Below are 21,701 nucleotides of genomic sequence, written 5' to 3' on the forward strand. Positions count from 1 at the left end.
TGGTTCTGTTGGTTTTGGGTTTTTTTGGGCACTGCCTGGCACATTGGCACAGGTTGTTGGGGGGGGGGAGATTGCTCTGGTTCTTCTGCTGCTAGTGGGCATGGCTGGCAATACAAACATGTTCCCTAGGCCGCTGCTGCTGCTGCAGAGGGAAAGATTGTCTGGTTCTGTTGGTTTTGGGTTTTTTTGGGCACTGCCTGGCACATTGGCACAGGTTGTTGGGGGGGGGGAGATTGCTCTGGTTCTTCTGCTGCTAGTGGGCATGGCTGCCAATGCAAACATGCTCCCTATGTAGGCTGCTGCTGCTGCTGCAGAGGGAGAGATTGTCTGATTCTGTTGGTTTTGGGGTTTTTTGGGCACTGCCTGGCACATTGGCACAGGTTGTGGTGGTGGTGGTGGGGAGATTGCTCTGGACTGGTTCTGCTGCTGGGCCTGGCTGGCATTGGCAATGCACAAACATGCGGCCTCAGTCTATGCTGCTGCTGCAGAGATTCTGTGGTTTGAACCAAGTTCTGTTGGTTTTGGGCACCTTGGCACAGGTTGTGTGGGGGGGTGGCAGATCGCTATGGTTTTGCTGCAGTGCTGGCTGGGCCTGGCTGGCAATGCAAACATGCTCCCCCAACAGGTTGCTCCCATCCCTCCATTTTTCTCTCTATGGTGGGAAAAAAGTTACTTTTTTCCCACCATAAAGAACAGTGGAGGGATGGGGGCAACCTGTTTAGGGGCCCATAGAATTGGACCCCCTGGTCCAATCTTCTTGACACTTGGTGGGTATCTTGGGGAGAGGTTCCAGCAGCCACCCTCCGAGTTTGGAGCCTCTCCCTCAAATCCCCTCCTAGGGATGTGCAAAAAATAAAAGGTAAAATTCGGATTCAGATTTATTGGACCCGAATTTTTTCAAGATTACCAGAAAACCCGAATATTTATACTGGTAAAGCCCCATAGTAGCTCCAGAAAATTGATGTGATGGTAAAGCCCCAAGTAGTTCCAGAAAACTGATGTGACGGTAAATCCCCAAGTAGTTCCAGAAAATTGATGTGACGGTTTCGTTTCTGTGTGTCCCATCTCCTCCAATACAAAGTCCCATCATGTGAGCGCCCCAACTGGAGAGAGAGGGATCTGTTGTCAGGGTGATCTCGGGTGATGGAGGATGGAAGGGTGCTCCCTGGAAAAGGTTGGGAGGGGTAGTCCACCAAAGTAGAGAGTCCCGTACCTTGACTGGTGGGGATAGGTGGGTCGAGTGTGTGTCTCGCTCTGGATTGAAATTGCGAATAAACCAAAGTTGTAGGTGGCGCATTCTCAACTTGGCAAAAACCAGGACTGATGTAATAGCGGCCATCAGACCGAGGAGCCTCTGTATTTGGAAAGCCATTACCAAGGGCTGAGTACGCATCGCAGTGGCTAGATTCACGATGTCCACAGTCCTGTTTTGTGGTAGGTAGGCTCTGCAACTTGTGGAGTCCAGTAGTACACCGATGTAGTGTATTTTCTGGACCGGTTGAAGTTGAGACTTCTCCAGATTTACTTGCAGATCCAGGTTTTCCAAGAGGGTTAGCATCTCATTGATGTTTGAGACTAGGGCGTCCCTGGAAGGCGCAACCAGGAGCCAATCGTTGGGGTAGATGGAAATACCTCTGAGATGAAGGAAGGCCACCATCGTCTTTGTGAACACTCTCGGTCCACTTGAGAGACAGAATGGCAGAGATGCATATTGGTAGTGATGTTGGCCAATTGCAAAGCGTAGGTATTGGCGGTGGGACGAGTGGATGGTGAGGTGGAAGTACGCGTCCTGGAGGTCGAGAGTGGCTATCCAGACGTTCCTTTGGAGAAGTGGCAGAATCTGCTGCAAGGACACCACGTAGAAGCGGCGGTAGCGCACAAAACAATTGAGCACCCGTAGAACTAAGATTGGTCGAGTGCCTCCATCCCGTTTTGGAATGGTGAAATAGTGGGAATAGAATCCCCTGCTGTGTTGGTGAAGTGGCACCGGTTCGATGGCTCTCTTGCGCAGAAGGACGGACACTTCTTCCAGAAGAGCTGGAGAAGGGGGTGTGGAGACGAAGACCGGAGTAGTGGGGTTCTGTATAAAATCTATATGGTAACCATGGGTCAAGATGGATAGCACCCATTCGTCTGTGGTGACGAGGTGCCAAGTTTGGAGGAAAGGGGCTAGATGGGTGGGATGTGACTGGAAAACATGGAAGTCAAAAACCCTGTTTAGTGGACTTTGCCTGCTTATGGCGGGATTAGGTTGTTGTCCCAATCCAAATCTAGGTTTCTGAAATGCAGGCTTCTGGCCTCCAGAGGATGTACATGGCCTTGACTGCCGCTCAGGAGACTGATGGTTTGGGGTTCATTTTTGCCAGGGTCTAGACCAAGGACGAGGCCGGTATTGTTGTCTTGTGGAGGAAGAAACGCCCAGAGCATGAGAGGCTTTTATGCTTTTATCCATATCTTGTAATATGGTGTTTGTGGTACTATTAAAAAGACCAAGGCCATCGAAGGGGAGGTCCTCTATGTATGTCCTGGTATCCGGCTGCAAATTGGTGTTGCGTAGCCAGGAATGTCTTCGGAGAGCGATGGTTGAAGCCATTGTCCATGAGCAGGTGTCTAGGGCATGTTTAGCAGTATTAATTTGTTGTTTTGCCAGCACCATGCCCTCCTTTTGGATGATGCAGGCTGACTGACGCTTATCTTCTAGAAGGGTTGCTAGGCGTTCAGAGAGCCTTTCCCATAAAGTGTATTGATATCTACTCATTCATGCTAAGTAGTTCGTGGTCTTCACTCCGAGTGCTCCCGTAGAGTAGAAACATCGGCCGAATGCATCTAGCTTTCTGCTCCCCCTGTCTGAAGGGGCAGAATGTCTTCGACTTGGGTGAGGAAATAACTACCGTTGATTTTGGTTGAGGATGGGCGAATAAGAATTCCGCTCCTGCTTCCTGGACTCTATACATATGGTCCATGCGGCGTGTGGACACTGGAGCCGATGATGGTTTATCCCATGGCGTTTTAGCCACCTGTAACAGGACTGTGGACATGGGTAGTGCTATAGCTGTCAATATATTTAATTGTAACACATCAAATACAGCATCTGTAACCAATCGTTGAGGTTGTATGATGGAAAGGCTAAGGGAGTAGGCCACTCTTTTAATGAGGTCTTCGTAAGAAATTAGGGGTTTTTTAAAATTTTTATTAAAAGAGAAATCCAGTATACATAAACAAGATTGCTGTTTGAACAATAATACAAACTGTCAGTACAGATATATATTTCACAATGCCATCTATTAATAATTTGTCAGCAGTAACATCCTATAACCAAATCCTTGTCACTTTCTTGTGATATTTCAAGGGTATGCAAGGTCCCATTCCAGATTCATTCGAAAATGGTGTCCTCTTATAACCTATTTTACAGAAAACAAGGTATTACCAGCAAATACTAGTTATGCAGAATGGATTCATCTTTGAGATTTTTTTTTTTTTTTTGAATTGGTTTGGGCACTCTCATGTTTTGTTATTGTGGTCCTTCTAAAATATATCTGGATTTATTATACGTTAGTATTGTAGTAATAGTAGAGAAATTAGGTTTTCTGATGAAGATATTGGTTGGTCATCGGCCACTGCCTTTTTAGGAGATGGCTGGTCAGGCGAGCTGTGTACCTCTGAAAGCCCCGTATCCAAATCCTCATCTGAGGAATCGGGGTCTGGAAATTGTACAGGAGTGACTTTGGTTTGACTGGTTGGATCCGGGATTGACGGAGGTGGAATAGGGGGACTGGGAAGACGATATTGATCCGGTCGATGTCGAGGAGGGTCATCTGATGGATGATCAGGAGGACGGGAAAGAGACGCTGAGGATGTCGGTCTCGATCTGAGGGGTGACTGTGATCTATGAACAGAGTAACGATCCCAATCCGAGTAACCTGCTGGAGTCAACCACAGCATGTGGGTAAGCTCTATAGAGATAACATAGTTGGCGGTGATCCCACGAAACAGCAGGAGGTGGTGGGGGCAGGAAGACTTGTGGGGATCTACTCCTAGAGCAGGAACATCTGGGAGACAGTGTAGCATCTCGTCTCCGTGAGTGGCCTCTATCAGCCTGATCATCAATATCGAAAGGCTGATCTTTGCCAAAAAGATGGGGAGGATGACACTGAGTGTTGGAAGGGATCTGTCAATGCTGACCTGCATCGATATTGGTGCGAAAGTCTGAGAGTGGCGATGCCGATGACTGAGCAGAGGAAGAACGATCCGTTCCCAGGGGACAGCTGAGGATTTCCACATTCTTGATGTTGGAGAAAGGACGCATGTCCGCCAGCGTTTCATGGTCTAGCTGGTGTATTGGAGAGTCCATCAGCTGGATGGTCGGTATCGGTGGAGCAACTGGAGCCTCCGATGCCGATACAGTCGTAGGAACGGGGGCCACCTTAGGGGCAATACCTGGTGCAGAACCCGCGACCTTTCCAGACTTAGCCACCTTCAGGAGCTTAAAGGAACCCTTTGTGGCAGAATTATGATCTTTACCTGATTTTTCCTTCTTCCTTTTTACGGGAGTGGACGCTGAAGACTGCGCCGTCAGTGCCGGACGCTTCGATGTCGACTGGACAATGTCGGACGAGGACTTTGATGCTGGAGCCGTTGATATTGATGGTCTCACCGGTACTTCTGGATCCATGACGGAAGTGGGATTTAGCGCCAATTCTAGTAATGCTACTCAGAGATGTGCCGCTCGATTCTCCCTAGTTTGATTGGAAAACTTGGCACAGTGCCGGCAGGACTCTGGTCAGTGCATCTCACCAAGACAAAAAATACAAAGGGTGTGGCCGTCAGGCGGAGCGAGCTTACTGCTGCACCCAGTACAATGCTGGAAAAAGCCCCACCTTTTCTCCATAAAATATGGAGAAGAAAAAGAGGTGTGGGGGGGGGGGAGGCCAAAGGCCAGACTGAGTAAAAAAAAACTTCCCCCTTAAACTTAAATGTTTTTTTAAGGAAAAAACAAAGAAGCAAAGGAAAAGGAGGAAAAACAAAGAGAAATCCGAAGAGCCTCTGAAGAAAAATAGCTTCCAATCTCACCGACGAAGGAAAGGTGTTTACAGCGCGGTGAAAAGAAAGGAACTGGCGGGATGTCCACGCCCACCCCTCTGGGCATGCGTGGTTGGGGTTCCTGCGCATGCCTGAGGTCTGTGCGCGAAAATCCGTTAGAGCTTGCTACAATACCGATCGATCCAGCGCAGGCACACTGAATCCCATGGGTGTGAATGCACAGAGACTACGTCGAAGATCATGGACCTTCAGTGTACTGGACACCCACAAACCAGACATTGTCTTTGCTGATTCCTGTGCTGATTGATGGTAATATAACAGCAGCTAGATGACAGGGGATAAATAGTGCACTATGTCTAGATACATGAAAACGCTACAAGAGAACTTCTAAAGATTTGGTACAGGGTGTCAAGTAATGCACCAAGGCTCTCAAGCATACAGATTCCATAACAGCACATACAGATTCCATAACAACATACAAACATCAGTGATTTGGATGCAGTAGACATGGTGAACTGTCTGAAAATTTAAAAAATATAGAATCCAGAGAACAGTGAAATATGAGTATTTTGTGGATGACCAGGTAGACCCTTTTCAGTTATTCAGTTATTGTGGATGACCCTTTTCAGTTATTCTTCTGAAATAGCTGAAACCTTCATATGAATTTCTCCTCTGGTCCCAATTAAGAATAAGGCAATACATTCCTGTGGACCGACATTTACTGTTTGCAGAGTATTTTTATTTATATTTATTTAGAAAAGTTATACTACGACCTTCCCACCAAGGTGGCTAACTGATTAAAAACATACATTATAAAGACGTGTTTTAAAAACCATTAAATTAAAGACAAATACATCACCAAAGAAAACAAAGCTAAAAATACATATAGGTAAAGGTAAAGGTTTCCCTTGCTCGAAAGCCAGTCGAATCCGACTCTAGGGTTGCGGTGCTCATCTCCGTTTCAAAGCCGAAGAGCCAGCGCTGTCCGAAGACGTTTCCGTGGTCATGTGGCCAGCATGACTAAACACCAAGGCGCACAGAACGCTGTTACCTTCCCACCGAAGTGGTACCTATTTATCTACTTGCAATTTCTTGCTTTCGAACTGCTAAGTTGGCAGGAGCTGGAACTAGAGACGGGAGCTCACTCCATATACAAAAACATATAAACAACAATGGAAAACATAGGGCAGGAAGGAGGGATATCACTGTGGGAATGCCAGATGAAAAAAAGAAGTCTGTACCTGCTAGCAGAATACAGCAACAGAAGGTACAGATGAGTATCTCTGGAGACAGAGTTCCAGAGTTTTGGTGCCAAGACTGAGAAAGCCCTGTTCTGGACTGCCACCTGCTTAATCTCAGAAGACGGGGGCACCTGAAACAAGGCCTCATAAAATAACCATAGCAGTAAGGTAAGTTTGTAAGGGACTAGACAGTCCTTCAGGTATGCTGTTTACAAACCATATAGGGGTTTAAAGGTCAACATCAGCACCTTAATCTGTTTCTAGAAACAAACTGGGAGCCAGTATAGATGGGCTAAGATTGGAGAGATATGGTCCCTATGACCAACATCAACATCTTGGTTCAGCATTTTGGACCAACTGAAGTTTCTGGACACTTTTCAAGAGCAGGCCGTGCAGTCATCTAGTCTTGATGTAACCAGGGCATGCCCCACAGTGGCCAGATCTCTTCTGCCCCCAAAAAGCAGTTGCTGGCTAACCAGCTGAAGCTGGTAAAATGGCACTCCTAACCACAGCTGCCACCTGCTTATCTAGCAGCAGGCCTAGATCCAATAGTACCCCCAAACTACAGACCCTTTGCTGCAAGAGGGATGCACTCCCCCCTCCAGAATGGGCCATATAAAGGAAAACCATCTTTGGACCCAGCCGAATTGGCCAACTATCAGCCGGTTTCCAATTTGCTTTATTTGGGCAAATTACTGGAGAAAGCGGTGGCGATTCAGTTGCAGAGCAGCTTTATGGATGACACTTCCATGCTAGACCCATTCCAGTCCGGCTTCCAGCCAGGCTATGGGACAGAGACGGTACTGGTCGCCCTCACAGACGACCTCCGGAGTCATCTGAATCAAGGCGGCACAGCGGCACTGTTGTTGTTGGACCTGTCAACGGCATTCGACACAGTTGACCACCAGTTGCTGATCTACCGCCTCGCCGACACTGGGATTCAGGGGCTTGCCCTACAATGGCTCGTCTCCTTTCACCAAGGTCAGGGACAGAGGGTGGCGGTAGGGGAACAGATGTCCCAGAGGTACCCGCTGGTCTGCAGAGTCCCTCAAGGGGCAGTGTTATCCCCGATGTTATTTAACATCTATATGCACCCCCTTGCCCAGATTGCCCGGAGGCACAGGCTTGGGTGTCAACAATACGCAGACAACACCCAATTATATCTGTTGCTGGGCGGGCAGTCTGACTCTACCCCAGATGACCTGGAGCGGGCGCTTCAGGACATGGTGGGCTGGCTTAGGCTGAGCCAACTGAAATTGAATTCAATGAAGATGGAGGTCCTGTGCCTGAGTCAGAGCGGCCCGGGGGTAGGGATCTTACTACCGACCTTCAATAGGGTGCCATTGGTGCCAGCGCCAAGGGTCAGGAGTTTGGGAGTGCTCCTGGATGCCGTCTTAATGACAGAGGCCCAGGTAGCAGCCACTGCCAAGTCAGCCTTTTACCACCTGTGGTTGATTAGGCAGTTGGTTCCCTTCCTCAAATGCAATGATCTGGCAACAGTGATCCATGCTACGGTCACCTCGAGGTTAGACTACTGCAACGCTCTCTACATGGGGCTGCCCTTGTCTAGAGATATGAAGGCCCGGGAAAAACCCCGGAAAAATCAGGAAAAAAACCCCGGTTTTTTCGCTTTTTCCCCCTGAAGACTTTTTTGTTTTTTTCAAAAAAATGGGAAAAATTGAAAAAAGAAAAGAAAAGAAATTGATTATGGAACGTTTTATTTATATGTATCAGATTGATCTAATTTCTGTGCACTGAGGACAAGCAAGTCCTAGGTTACAAACTGAACTCTCAAATGCAAGAACAAGATGCATTTCTTCCTTTAGGAGGTGCTATTGTCAGAACAAAATGGAAGATTTGTATTCACTTACCGTGAAGCTTCCTTCTCGGTGGTCCAGAGTGGGGCAGTCCTTGACTCCTTACTCCTGGGAAAGCACCTCCCCCTTGTGTAGACAGGGCCGGCAAACTTTGATCCCAGAGGGGAGGGGCTTATCCTCTGATTCACTTAAAAAATAACTCCTTTCCCCTCAGACAACTGGGGAATACCATCACAGCCATTGGCTTAAACAAATACAAACCTGTATTTTAACCATTAGAGCAAACAAACAGCAACAGTCCGCCACATCACATAATCAGTTAGACCATATTCATAAACAGCTGAACCACTGCAAAATGTAAAGGACCGGAAGTCGTGTCCATCAAGAGAGGGTGGGGGTAGGACTGCCCCACTCTGGACCACCGAGAAGGAAGCTTCACGGTAAGTGAATACAAATCTTCCATTCTCCGGTGGTCCAGGAGTGGGGCAGTCCTTGACTCCTTACTCCTGGGACGTAAAAAGGCAGTGCTCCCCCCGGGTGGGTCACACAACCTCCGATGCCTACAGGGCCTGAAGGAGCTCTCTACTGTCAAATGCTGCTTCTGCCAAGGCTAGTTTGTCAATCCTATAGTACTTTGTAAAGGAATAGACAAATTCTTCCTCTGAGGTGGAGGCCATCTTGTGGGTGATTCCCAACCATCTCTTAGGGAGGCAGGAACTTCAAACTATTTCCTGTTTCCTGTGGTGGGAGTCACCCTCAACTCAGTTTTCTTCCTGCCTCAGTAGGGAGAGCAGTGGAAATTTGGCTTTGCCTTCACTTTCATTATTCCGTGTCTTCTTCTTCTTACCTCAATATTCCTGTTTTTTATTTCCAACTTCTTTCAACCTCCTCTTTCGTTCAAAACAAAAACAAACAAACAAACAAACAAAATCTCTCCCTTGCTCTCTGTTTCTCTTCACCCCCCCCTCTCCTTGTAAGACTCCTCTCCCAAGCGGCTATGGCACGCAGGGGAGAAACAGATGGATTTCTCTCCTTGGGGAAAATCGAAAGAGAGGAGAGCCGAAAAGATCGTGCCGGGCGAAAAAGAGCATCGGATGGGAAGGCGCGATCGGCGGAATCGCTTCAACAATAGGTTTCAAAGACCATATGGCAATAGACGAGACAGAGGCGAGACGGATCCAAAAAATCCTAAGGCGTGACTACCCAATGCCACCGGTGGGAGGACGTCTTCTGCTCTTCAGTCAAGAGTGGATCAACTCTCATCCGGATTCCTGGACGAGGGAGCTTATTCAGGAAGGATACAAGATAGAATTTTTATCAATCCCACCCAAGCGATTTCTGATTTCTCCCAGCCACAAAAATCCTAACAAACGTCAAAGGACAGAGTCGGCCATCAATCATCTTCTTCTCATAAAGGCCATAGAACCTGTTCCACGGGCAGAGAGAGGGGACGGAATATATTCCATTTTTTTCACGGTCCCAAAGAAAAACAGGGACTGGAGATCTATTCTAGATTTGAAATTCTTAAACAAATTTGTACAACCAAAACATTTCCGCATGGAAACCCTACGCTCCATCGCGGAATCTCTAAAACCACAAGAATTTCTCTCTTCTATAGATCTGACGGAAGCATATCTTCATGTCCCCATGTTTCCTCTTCATCGCAAGTACCTCCGTTTTTCTGTGGAGAGGGAACACTTCCAGTTTCGAGCTCTTCCTTTCGGCCAGGCTTCGGCTCCCTGTGTCTTCACCAAAATTCTCATCCACGTGATTGTATGCCTTCAAGAACAGGGATACATATACATCCCTATTTAGACGACGTGCTCGTTCGCTCCCCATCCAGACTACAATCACAGCGGGACACAGAAATGACAATCCGTTGTCTTCAACATTTCGGATTTCTAATAAACTTTCAAAAGAGTTCCCTGATACCAACTCAACGTTTGGAACACCTGGGGATGGTGATAGATACCAGACAAACGAAATTGTTCCTTCCAGAGACAAAAGCGAAGAAAATACAGAGTATGGCCAGACAAATCATACAAGCAAGGACTTCATCCCTATCCACTCTTACAAAGATGATGGGATTGATGGTGGCAACGTTCGACTCCCTTCATTGGGGTCGTCTTCACTCAAGACAGTTGCAGCTGTTTCTCTGACCTTTTCAACGTTCAGTTGCTGCCAGGATGGACTTATCCCTGAAGGTTCCACTACAAGTGAAGTCCAGTCTCAAATGGTGGACAGTGACACGCAACACGACGCAGGGCAAGACATTCTGGATTCCGGACAGAATCCAAATATTTACGGACGCCAGTCTGACAGGCTGGGGGACCACGATGTCCAACACACCGATACAAGGGACATGGTCAGAGGTGGAGCAACGGATGCCAATCAACCTGCTGGAACTAAGAGCCATCCGACTAGCTCTTATTCGATTCGCTCCTCTCATCAAGGGACTTCATGTTCTAATTCACACCGACAACATAGCCGCCAAGGCTTACTTGAACAAACAGGGGGGCTCCAAATCCCGAGCTCTTCACAGGGAAGCGACTCTTCTCCTAAATTGGGCAGAGAACAACTTAGCTTCTGTGAAAGCGGAACACGTACAAGGAGTAGTCAATCTTCAGGCGGATTGGCTGAGTCGTCAGATCCTGCAAGAGGGAGAATGGTCGCTACACGAGAAAGCATTCCAGATGATAACATCCAAGTGGGGAATACCCCAAATAGATCTATTTGTCACGCACACCAACTCCAAACTTCCACGCTTTTACACCAGGTATTTCCACCCGATGGCGGAAGAGACAGATGCTCTTCTTTCTCATTGGCCTCAAGGTCTTCTACATGCATTTCCTCCTCTACCAGTGTTGCCCAGACTTCTTCAAAAAATAAGAATTCTGGAGGCCGAAGTAATAGTGATAGCACCGTATTGGCCACGCAGACCTTGGTTCACGACACTCAGGGAAATGTCTGTGTCTCCTCCCATCACACTTCCAGTCTCAGACGACTTGTTGATGCAAGGACCGATTCGACACCCCGGTCCGGGATGGTTCCATTTGACCGCTTGGAAGTTGAGAGGTCCCGGTTCTCCAAGTTAGGTTACGCGGAGCCAGTGATCGACACCATCATGGCATCACGAAGACCATCCACGTCGTGTATATATAACGTTACCTGGAAAGCCTTTGTTCGCTGGGCCCATCGCAAGAAAGTCGATCCTCTACGTCCAGCCATTGCTTCTCTTCTAAATTTTTTTACAAGACGGAAGAAATAGCGGTCTTAAAGCGTCCACCCTTAAAAGACAGATGGCAGCGTTAGCCTCGGTGCTCCCACACTCACAAGGTCTCCCAGTGTCTAGACTTCCTCATATCGTACGTTTCCTCCGAGGAGTGTCTGCAAAAGACCCGCCACAATCTCACAGATTTCCAACCTGGAGACTCAACTCGGTACTTACAGCACTTACCAAACATCCCTTTGAACCAATTAAGAGTATTCAACTCAAGTTTCTGCGCATGAAGTCGTTGTTTCTGGTAGCCATCACTTCTGCCAGAAGAATCTCGGAATTGGGCGCGCTATCTATCCGGAAAGAACTCTGTGTCTTCCATAAAGATAAGATGGTGCTGAGGACGGACCCCACCTTTCGTCCAAAAGTTTGCTCCAAGTTTCATAGGACACAAGAAATTTGTCTTCCATCTTTCTGTCCCAATCCAACGCACCCAAGGGAGAGGATTTGGCACATGTTGGATGTCAGGAGAACGCTCAAGTGTTACCTTATAAGAACAGCCACGTTCAGGAAAACAGAGGCTATGTTCGTTAACATATCTTCCCCGCACACAGGGAAGAAGATGTCCAACTCGGCAATAAGCAACACAATCAGAAATTGCATCGCGGAAGCGTACAAGAGCTTAAACCAACAGGTACCAGTCGGAATTACCACCCATTCCCTTAGAAGCGCAGCGACTAACGCAGCATTTTCCAACAGAGCTTCAGTTGAGGAAGTTTGTAGGGCTGCTACGTGGTCCTCCTTGTCCACCTTTATTAGACATTACAAAATCAATGTATTTGACTCTGCCGATGCGGCCTTTGGGAGAGGGTTCTACAATCTATTCTGTCTCTCCATGACGACCCTCCCTCCCAAATTTAGGGACACTGCTCGGGGAGGTCCCACAAGATGGCCTCCACCTCAGAGGGAGAACGACCATTGGTTACTCACTGTGAAGGGTCCTTCTCCTCTGAGGCTTGGAGGACATCTTGGCCCTCCCGGGTCGTCATAAAATTCTTTCCATGTATATAACTCTACTTTTACCTGATCCTACACGTTTCTATGCAGTTTAATCTGTTTCTTAATGTTGTTGTTTGAGTTTTTCTCACTGTTTAGCTTTCATACTGCTTTCGGAGTCACAAAACTGAGTTGAGGGTGACTCCCATCACAGGAAACAGTTTGAAGTTCCTGCCTCCCTAAGAGATGGTTGGGAATCACCCACAAGATGTCTTCCAAGCCTCAGAGGAGAAGGACCCTTCACGGTGAGTAACCAATGGTCGTTTCCATGTTACCACCTTATAAGTGACTTCTAGGGATAGCAAGGCCCTATATGCCACCGATGTGACTGCCCCCCCATAGAGTGCCCTGTGACCCCTACTGGAGGTACTAACCCCTACACCTTGTATGCCTGACTGATCCTTATCCACCTGCTCAGGGCAGCAGTGGAGACATTCTTTCCGAGGGACAACTGACTAACATACCCAAACAAGGATTCAGTCTTTCTCAACCCCCTGGTCCTGTCCATATAGAAAACCCAAAGCCCTACGCACATCTAGATGATGCCAGACTGTCACCATCTCATGGCCAGGGTTTGAAGAAAAGGAGGGAAGTACCAGATCTTCCTATCTATGGAACCAGGAGTTAACTTTGGGGATGAACGCTGGGGCTGGTCTGAGGACGACCCTGTCATTGTAGAAGGTACATAAATCTGTGTGTACTGACAAAGCTCTCAGCCCTAAAAACCTACGCGCTGAAGTGATCCCCACTAACAAATTGTTTTCAGAGTAATATCTTTCATGGACCATGATGCCATTGGTTCAAATGTCTCTTTGCATAGTGCTCGTAGCACTGCATTTAAATTCCATGCGGAGAACCTGTGTACCTGTGGTGGATTGAGGAGGGAGGCCCCCCTCAAAAACTGCCATATGTGTGGGTGATGGGGAAAAACCTACCTTTCCTAGCCCCTCCAACCGTGGAAAGGGCCATTACCTGTCGCCTTGGAGAACTAGTACTCAACCCTTTACTGTTGGAGAAAAGCCGTTCCCATCTGCGCCCACATTGCGTCCACCCCTGCTCTCCACACCAGTTAGAAGATGTTTGTCAGGATCTGTCATATATCTTGGTCATAGAAGATTTTCTGGACGCCAAGAGCATGGAAACCACCTCCGTCTCATATCTTAGAGCTGCTGTCTCCTCTCATCCTCCACGCTGTGAGTTGTAGCATGTCCAGTTGCAGATTAACTGTCATCTCCTGAGATAGAAGGTCCCATCTGAGAGGCAGCCGCCATAGATCCTGTTTGGATAGGCTCATGAGGTCCTGGAACCACGCCCTCCATGGGCAAAAGGGTGCCATCAGAATCACATCTGCTCTTTAATCTATCGCCCGCTGTACCACTCTGGGAATTAGAGTCAGGAGCGACAAGGCATAGAGTAGAGTTCTTGGCCATGCTAGGAACAGGGCGTCCATTCCTAGTGCCCCTTTCATGTGAGTTTTGGAGGTAAACCTTTGGGTTTGTTTTTTTGTGTGTGGGGGGTTTTTTAATTAACTTGATGGTCTGTCTCTATGTGAAAGGATCCACCTCTGCCTTCCAAATCTTTCGCTGATCTGTTGGAAGGCGTCTCTCTGTTAACACGTTTCTCTTCCTGCCATATGTGTGGCCTTTAAGGACAGCACATGCTTCTCTGCCCATTGCATCACTTGCATCGCTTCCCGGTGTAGCCGTTGGGATTGCATGTCTCCTTATCTGTTAATATAGACTTTCATCATCATGTTATCCATTTGAATCAGAACATGACTGCCTACCAGTTGCGTCTGCAGGTGAGCCAGGGTCAACTTTACGGTCCCAAGCTCCAGGAAGTTGATGCTCTTGGATGTTTCCGGCTTCGACCAGGTGTCTTGACCATGTGTCCCATGGGGTTCACTTAGAAGTATCCCTTCTGTGAATAGAGTCGGAACTAGCCACTACTGTATATATATAGTATCAGATTGATCTAATTTCTGTGCACTGAGGACAAGCAAGTCCTAGGTTACAAACTGAACTCTCCAATGCAAGAACAAGATGCCTTTCTTCCTTTAGGAGGTGCGATTGTCAGAAGAAAATAAAAAAGTTTCAGTTTTGTTTTTGCATGTGGGTGGGTATTCTGTTTGTAATAATTGTTTGGATACACTATATTTTTAATATGCTAGTTGTGATAATTTCATGCCAAGTCATATTTTATGTTCATCCATAGTCATATTTTATGTTCCTAAAGTTAACAGAATGACTTTCAATCTAGAAAAGACAAAAGAAATGCTAATATAGCATTTTTTTCAATTTTTCCAAAAATTTCTGTTTCCCCCCGGAAAAAACCGGGAAAAAACGGGTTTTTTCCGAGTTTCAAAATTTCTGGAAATTTTACATCTCTACCCTTTTCCCAAATCCAGAAGCTGCAGCTGGTGCAAAATATGGCAGCCAGCCTGTTGATGAGTCTCTCCATACGAGCCCCATATGGTCGGGAGCCTGTCTACCTTAGGGACCGCCTTTCCCCATATGTGCCCCAGAGAGCACTGAGGTCAGGGACTCAAAACCGCCTGACCCTGGCCTGAAAGACACCAGACTGGCTATTACGAGGGCAAGGGCTTTCTTGGTGGCAGCTCCACACTGGTGGAATGAGCTCCTGGAGGATATCAGAGCCCTGCGGGACCTTTTACAGTTCCGCAGGGCTTGTAAAATGGAGCTCTTCCACCAGGCCTTTGATTAGGAGCCGCCACTGACCATTGCAAACTGAACACTCCACAGCCCTATATAACAATGCCGGATATGGCCTCTCCATCAGACCATTTAGAGAAATTCCCGCCATCGGTTTACACTAGCACTTTATCTAACTGTTCTTATTGATTTTTTTAAATCGTATTTTACTGTATTTTAACCTCTGTAAGCCGCCTTGAGCCAGTCTGCACTGGCAAGGCAGGATACAAATTGAAATAAATAAATAAATAAAGTCCTGGGTCAGACCTTCTGGTCATCAGTAAAACGTCTGTCTTGTTGGGATCAAGCTTCAATTGATTAGCCTGGATCCACTCCAAACTGCATTCAGGCATCTGTTCATGGCTTCTATAGCCTCTCTTGGATTGGCCAGAAGTCACCTGCATATTGGTGACAACTCAGCCCAAATCTCCAGATGACCCCATTATGCTTTTTCATAATGCAGCACCCCACAGACGAGAGGCCAAGGAGCTGAGCAGCAGTCCCCCCCAGCACCATAACCAGGCCTGAAAACAGACTGGAAAGAATTCAACAATCCGCTTAATTTTATTATTTATTTACCTCATTTCATTGCCCATCTTTCTCACTGAGACTCAAGGCAGAATATTCAGAGTGAGTCAAACACGATCGATAGGATGGGACAACCAATAAACAAATAATGTTTGGATTGTGGAAATTTCAAAACAAGCAGAAAACTGAAAACAGAGCCGAAAAAACACTTACACAGTAACATGACATGTTAAATGATGCAGAAAATTACATAGTAGGATCGTACTTACAGCAACAGACAGTATGTACAATAGACAGTAGTACGGCCCACAGTCTCTATATATTTACCAAAGAATCTTTCTGAAACATCTGTGTAAAAAAGCACTCTTGAATTAATTCAGTTTTGCATAGTTTGTGGAAAGCCAGGAGAGTGGGAGTCTTACTGACCCAACCAGGCAGTCCATTTCATATAGTGGAGGCCACAACAGAGAATGCATGTGTGGGGGCAGCTATTGATTTTCCCCATTTGCAGGATGGCACCTGCAGAAGAGCAAAGCTTTCATGGCAGAGTATAGGGGGAGAGGCTGTCCCACCCATATGAAAGGCCAAGACCATGAAGGGCTTTGTATGTGACAGGCAATACTTTGAATTGAGCCCACTACCTGATGGGATGCGAATGGTCTGACTGAAGAATAGGAGTAATATACATGCTCTGCCTAGTTTCTGATAATAACAACAACAATAATACAGTCCACAGTAAACAATGGCCAAAAAAAAAGCAAATAACAACTGTGTACTGCACAAACCAGCACCAAAGTTAACAAAAAGAGACTTCAACACAACACATGTAATCCATCATAGGAAAATACAAAAGTCCACAATATCCCAAAGGGAAAGAACAAAGTCCAGAATAGAAATTTCTCAAAGGGAAACAATGAAGTCTGGAATAGATATCAACACTTTTCCTAGGTATTGTTCAGTGTTTCGGACTTCTGGTCCTTCCTCAGGAACAAAAAGCCACTACAGGAAGTCTCATTGCAATTTCTTAACAGGCAAACTTTATTCAGTTTCCTTTATCCAGGTCTAAGCGTTAGAAAGCACCTACCAAGGTTGCTATTATGTAACCAAGCTGCAGCATTCTGTTTCAACTGGAGTCTCTGAGCTGGCTTTGAGGGGAGGTGTAGGTAGAGTATATTACAGTCCAGTTTTGATGTTACCATGTCCAGATTGGCCATGTCAAGGTAGGGGGCCATCTTCTGGCTAAACTGAGTTGGAAGAAAGTATTTTTTTGCAAATGCATTAACTTGTTTCTCCAACAGCAATGCTGCATTCAGTATAATGCCTAGGCCCTTAACCGAATTGTCAGGGGTCAGTCAAACTTTCCAACCAGCATCACTTTCATCTTGTTTGGGTTCAGTTTCAGTTTGTTCAGTTTCAGCCATTTAACTCCAGCAGTCAGGAACTGGCTCAAGATCTCTACTGCATCACCAAGGGATATGGACAGAAATATAGAGCTGGGTGTCATCAGCACATTGATGACATCCAGTTCTAAAGCTATGAATGATTTCCCTAAAGGTTTTCCATAGAGGTTGACTAATATGGGACCCCAAGGAACCCCGCAAGACAGGTTCCACAATGGTCTCCAATGGTAACACTTTGAGTCTGTTCTGTAAGTAACTATTTAAACCAGTCCTAGGCAACATTCCCAGATGCCTATATCTGCTTCCAAATGCCTCAACAGGATGGCATGATCTACTGTATCAAAGGCTGCAGATAGTTCCAGGAATGCTTGAGGATGTCCAGCCACCACCTATTTAATCACCTTTCTCAAGAAAGATTAGTTTATTGTTTCTTCTTTAGAAGGGGTGCTTAGTGGTGGATAAGACAATGAATGTAACAAGTTATGTTTCTTTACAGCAATGGACAGCAGAACCCTGCTTTAAACACTTACACATCCACATATCTAAAGGTTTCCTGAACTGACAGGGTGTTTCTATCAGAAAGGAAGAATGATTTTATTTGGAACTCCTCCTTAAGCCCAAGAATCTTAGCGTAATGAAATATGGTCAGTTCGTCTCTTAAGTTATTTCCCTCAATTCCCTTATAAGTCCCTAACCTACTATTTCCCTAAAGTAACACAAGATACCTGTTCTGTTCCTGCCTCTTTCTTGGCCCCTGAGCCCTATGTACCTCTACTATAGACATCCGAGTTCTTTTTCTTCACAGGCAAAGCTTAACTACCTAATTATACTCCCAGTTGTTTTCCTTGTTTCTCTGTTGCTTTCCCAAACCCTGTCTGAAGCAACGGCAAACTTTCCCTCCACTTTACTCTCGTCTCCCTCGCCCAGAGGTTCCACAGTCTCTCATTGGCTGATGCCATTTAGTGTCTGCCTACCTCCCCTGTAGGCAGTGATTTGCTGGGTTGCCTGGAGGGCAAAACTAGAGATCTGTCACAGCTTCTTTAGTAGTGGATATATCACAGCCTGTTCCAAAGAAGAAGGAGAAGAAGAGGCAGGAACAAGATTTATACCCCGCACTTCACTACCCAAAGGTGTCTCAGAGCTGCTTACAAAATCCTTTCCCTTCCCCTCCCCACAACAGACACCCTGTGCGGTAGGTGGGGCTGAGAGAGCTCTGACAGTAACTGCTCTTTTTCAAGAACACGGAGGCTAGAATAAAATAGACAGGGAGGGTTTAAAGTCCAGCAGTGGTTGACACTGGGCATCTGCTGTGGGCCCGGCAGTAGCTGATACCAGCAGCCGCTGTGAGCCTATGGCGGAGAATGCTGGCAGCCAATGTGGACCAGGGTGCCACAATGGCAGACACCAGCAGCTACTGCGGGCCTGGGATTGACAGATGAGGATGTGGACAGCTGCCCTAGGCCCGAGTGCCACGGCAGGGATGCCAGCAGCCACTGCGGGCCCAGGATCAACAGATGAGGACCACGGCAGCCACTCTGGATACCTGGCTCAATGTTGGGTGGTGGGACCTGGAGCCTTGCCAGCTCAGCAGTGGTGGAGGGAATATGAGATTGCCCCCCTGCAAGTCTCACAAGCCCACCTCTTGTCTGTTATAATACACTGTTGTTACTCTTAGCCCAACATCTATGTTCTGAGAAGTCACAGACAGTTCCGATCCTTGCACTTTATATATAAAATCAGGTGTTCTCCCCCCCCCCCATAACCATCACTTTACCATTATTTATATTGCATCTCATCTGCAATTCATTTGATTTGGCAATATACTCTTGGATATCCTTGTTTTCTGTCTAGGATTTTATCAACTGCAATAATGTGGCATCACCACAGCCTGGACTGCATAACTACCTACTTCACCTCCATATATTTTATGAAAACCAAAAAGGACCAGTTCCAACAGACTAGCTTGGGTGACACCAATGGTTACTTCGTTAAGGAAAGCTTGCCCTTTTATATGTTTAGTGATTCTAGTCTTAAGGCCACATGAAAATCGCCAAGCTACTACATAAAAAATAATCCTGTCTTCTTTTGAAAGAGCAGTACTAATTTATTAGCAGAGAAACAACTAATTTATTAGCAGAGAAACAACAAGAGAAAGCAAAAAAGAATCTGGTTTTCATTTTCAAGTCTTTCTTCAGTGTGTTGATTCTAGGAACTTTCACAGTGAGAGAATTTGAGAAACTGCTCCCAATGATTTTTCCACATAAAACCAAAAATCCCTTATAAAGACCTTTTCCACCTTAGAAATGAGCATATTGATCAGCCTTAAGAGTTTACACAAAAATACTCTAATCTGTTAATATTAAAATAGCACATTTAAATATAGTAAGCAGGAGATAATAAATTACATTTCACCCCTATTAATATCCACTGCAAACAGACTGCTTTTGAATAGTCATTAAAGTGCAACTTACCACAACTGGAAATTGGCAGCTTGAGTAGAGTCACAGAAGTCAATACCCATTGAGGTTGTAATAGATTCCCCAGGCTCAAGAGATTCTAGTGAACAAAATATTTTGAGCATGAAACTTAACATGGGAAGGTCATCTAAACACTAAGCAAAAACGTGCCTTGTTGAAATATTAACTAGGTTCTGTTACCTTAGATTATTTATTAAATGCTCTGCATGATTTTAAAACAAATAATTTGCTGTTTATTGTTCAGATATTAACCATTGTGACTGTAAAGGAATAAATTAAATAGGGACTGGTGTCTGACCCTTTTAGGTTCTTCAAAGTGAGCTACATGTAGATACATATTTATCAGTGTCAGAAATGACACCGGAGATATTGAGGTGACCTTGGTAAGATGGTGTTTGAAAACCCCCTGAAGTATGCCTGCTGTAGCAAGTCATATTTTCAAATAATGATTCCATCTCAAAGTAGTCAATATACTTGTATAATGACTTAAATAATTTTTTGTGATTTTTAAAAAAATGGTTATTAAAGGCTTAATGAACCAAAGTCCTATTTCAATAAATAGTGAAAGATGAATTTACAGTTTCAGAAGGCAATATATGTATAATATTACAAATAATTTAATACTACCTTATACATTATTGCTACTGGATTAAGGTATTGCAACATTATGGTCCTTCTTTGTACTAGTTTTTGAACATGAGCTCAATGAAAACTTAATTACCAAGATATTCATTTACTTTAAACTTCATTGAAAGTTCTTCTGCAACTAATGATTATTAGTCAACAACTCTATCATATGTTTCCCCTCCTTTCTACATAAGATACATTCTGGGAAAAGGCAGGTATATGGACTAATTTTTAATTAAACTGTTTTCAATCCATTCCTACACTTGTGTACTCCCTACAATGCAACATGTAACACGGGTATACAATCAATCTCTTCCTCCTCCCTTTCCCCTTCTGAAGAAAAAGGTAGCACACAAACTGTAAAATAAGGCAATACCACACTATAGATGAATAAAAAATGCATGAAAGTTTTCATTCATGTTTTAGTAACTTCTCATGTCAGCTACTGTAATGTATGGGGTGTGGGTGGGCTGACTTTGAAGTTTAGAAGTTTCCTATAGTGCAGCATTACTACATACAGGCTGAGAAAGCAAGCAACTACTCTGAGCGTCATCGGCTTATTAGCTCCTGAGTCCAGTTCTAAAGTGCTGGCAATCTTAAAACCATACATGGGCTTCACAAGGACATGGAACCACACTTTCATTCCAGTGGCACCTGTCAAGGGGGATATTTTATGCTTTGAAGCATCATTGCTGTACTTCTAGCATACAGCCAAAACATGGTTAATGGTTTCTTCATGATGGAACTTAAAACTACACACCCCTTTTGAACTGATCTTCTTCGTGGTCTCTGTGCTTCACACCAATGGGATCTAGTGCGCCTGCGCTGGATCTGCCGGTGCCTAGCAAGCTCTTCTAGAAGGATTTTCGTGCCTGGCCCAACTGAGCATGCCCAGGAGCCCCAGTGAGCATGCCCAGAAGGGCAGGCACGGACATCCCGCTAGTTCTTTCCTTTCCGCCGCGCTGAGCAGACCTGTCTTCGAGAGGTCTGGCCGGATCGCTGCCTTTTGATCACTTTTAGTGACTAGCTCTCCGTTTTAGCCTTAGTATTTCTTTGCTTTCGTTTCCTTTTTTCTGTTTTTTTTTTTAAAAGGAGTCTTTTTGTTTTTCGTCGTCTGAGGTAAAATTACCTCAGGCCTTCGGGCCGCTGGCCCAACCCCCCCCCCACCTCCTTGTCGTTGGCTTTTTCTCCTCAGTCTATGGAGGAGAAGAAGACAAAAAAGTCGAAAAAGTGGGGATTTTTCAACCGCTGTCGTTCCTGCGGAAGTAAATTGGCTCCCCCAGACGGCCATAAGTACTGTATCTTTTGCCTTGGGGAGACCCACAAGACAGACTCTTGTGAACATTGTGCGCAGTTTTCCAACCAGACTCGGAAAAACAGAGCGGCACGTTTAAGAGTTTTTCTCCTGGAGAAGGCGCTTCAACCGATGGCTGACCCGCCAGCTCTTTCTTCCGTTGCCATGTCTTCCGCTGCCGATACATCGACATCGAAGCCGTCGACGTCAAAAGCTAAGTCCGTCTCCGATACCGAAAGGTCGAAACCGAAGGTACCGAACGTTCCTTCCACAGCTTCCACCCCTGCTAAGAA

General features: G+C 45.8%; 1 protein-coding gene across 1 annotated transcript in view; it reads right to left on the reverse strand.

The window, feature by feature from the left end:
* The window catches only part of AP3B1 (adaptor related protein complex 3 beta 1 subunit), a 340,812-nt gene that overhangs the window by 71,586 nt on the left and 247,525 nt on the right, over nt 1–21,701 (reverse strand). Inside the window, exon 24 of the mRNA XM_015419569.1 lies at nt 19,482–19,566. Within this exon, the coding sequence (XP_015275055.1) occupies nt 19,482–19,566 (85 nt within the window). The remainder of the gene's footprint in view (nt 1–19,481; nt 19,567–21,701) is intronic.

This window comes from Gekko japonicus, unplaced genomic scaffold, assembly GCF_001447785.1.
Source record: "Gekko japonicus isolate JY-2015 unplaced genomic scaffold, Gekko_japonicus_V1.1 scaffold206, whole genome shotgun sequence".
In the NCBI taxonomy this organism is placed as follows: Eukaryota; Metazoa; Chordata; class Lepidosauria; order Squamata; family Gekkonidae; genus Gekko; species Gekko japonicus.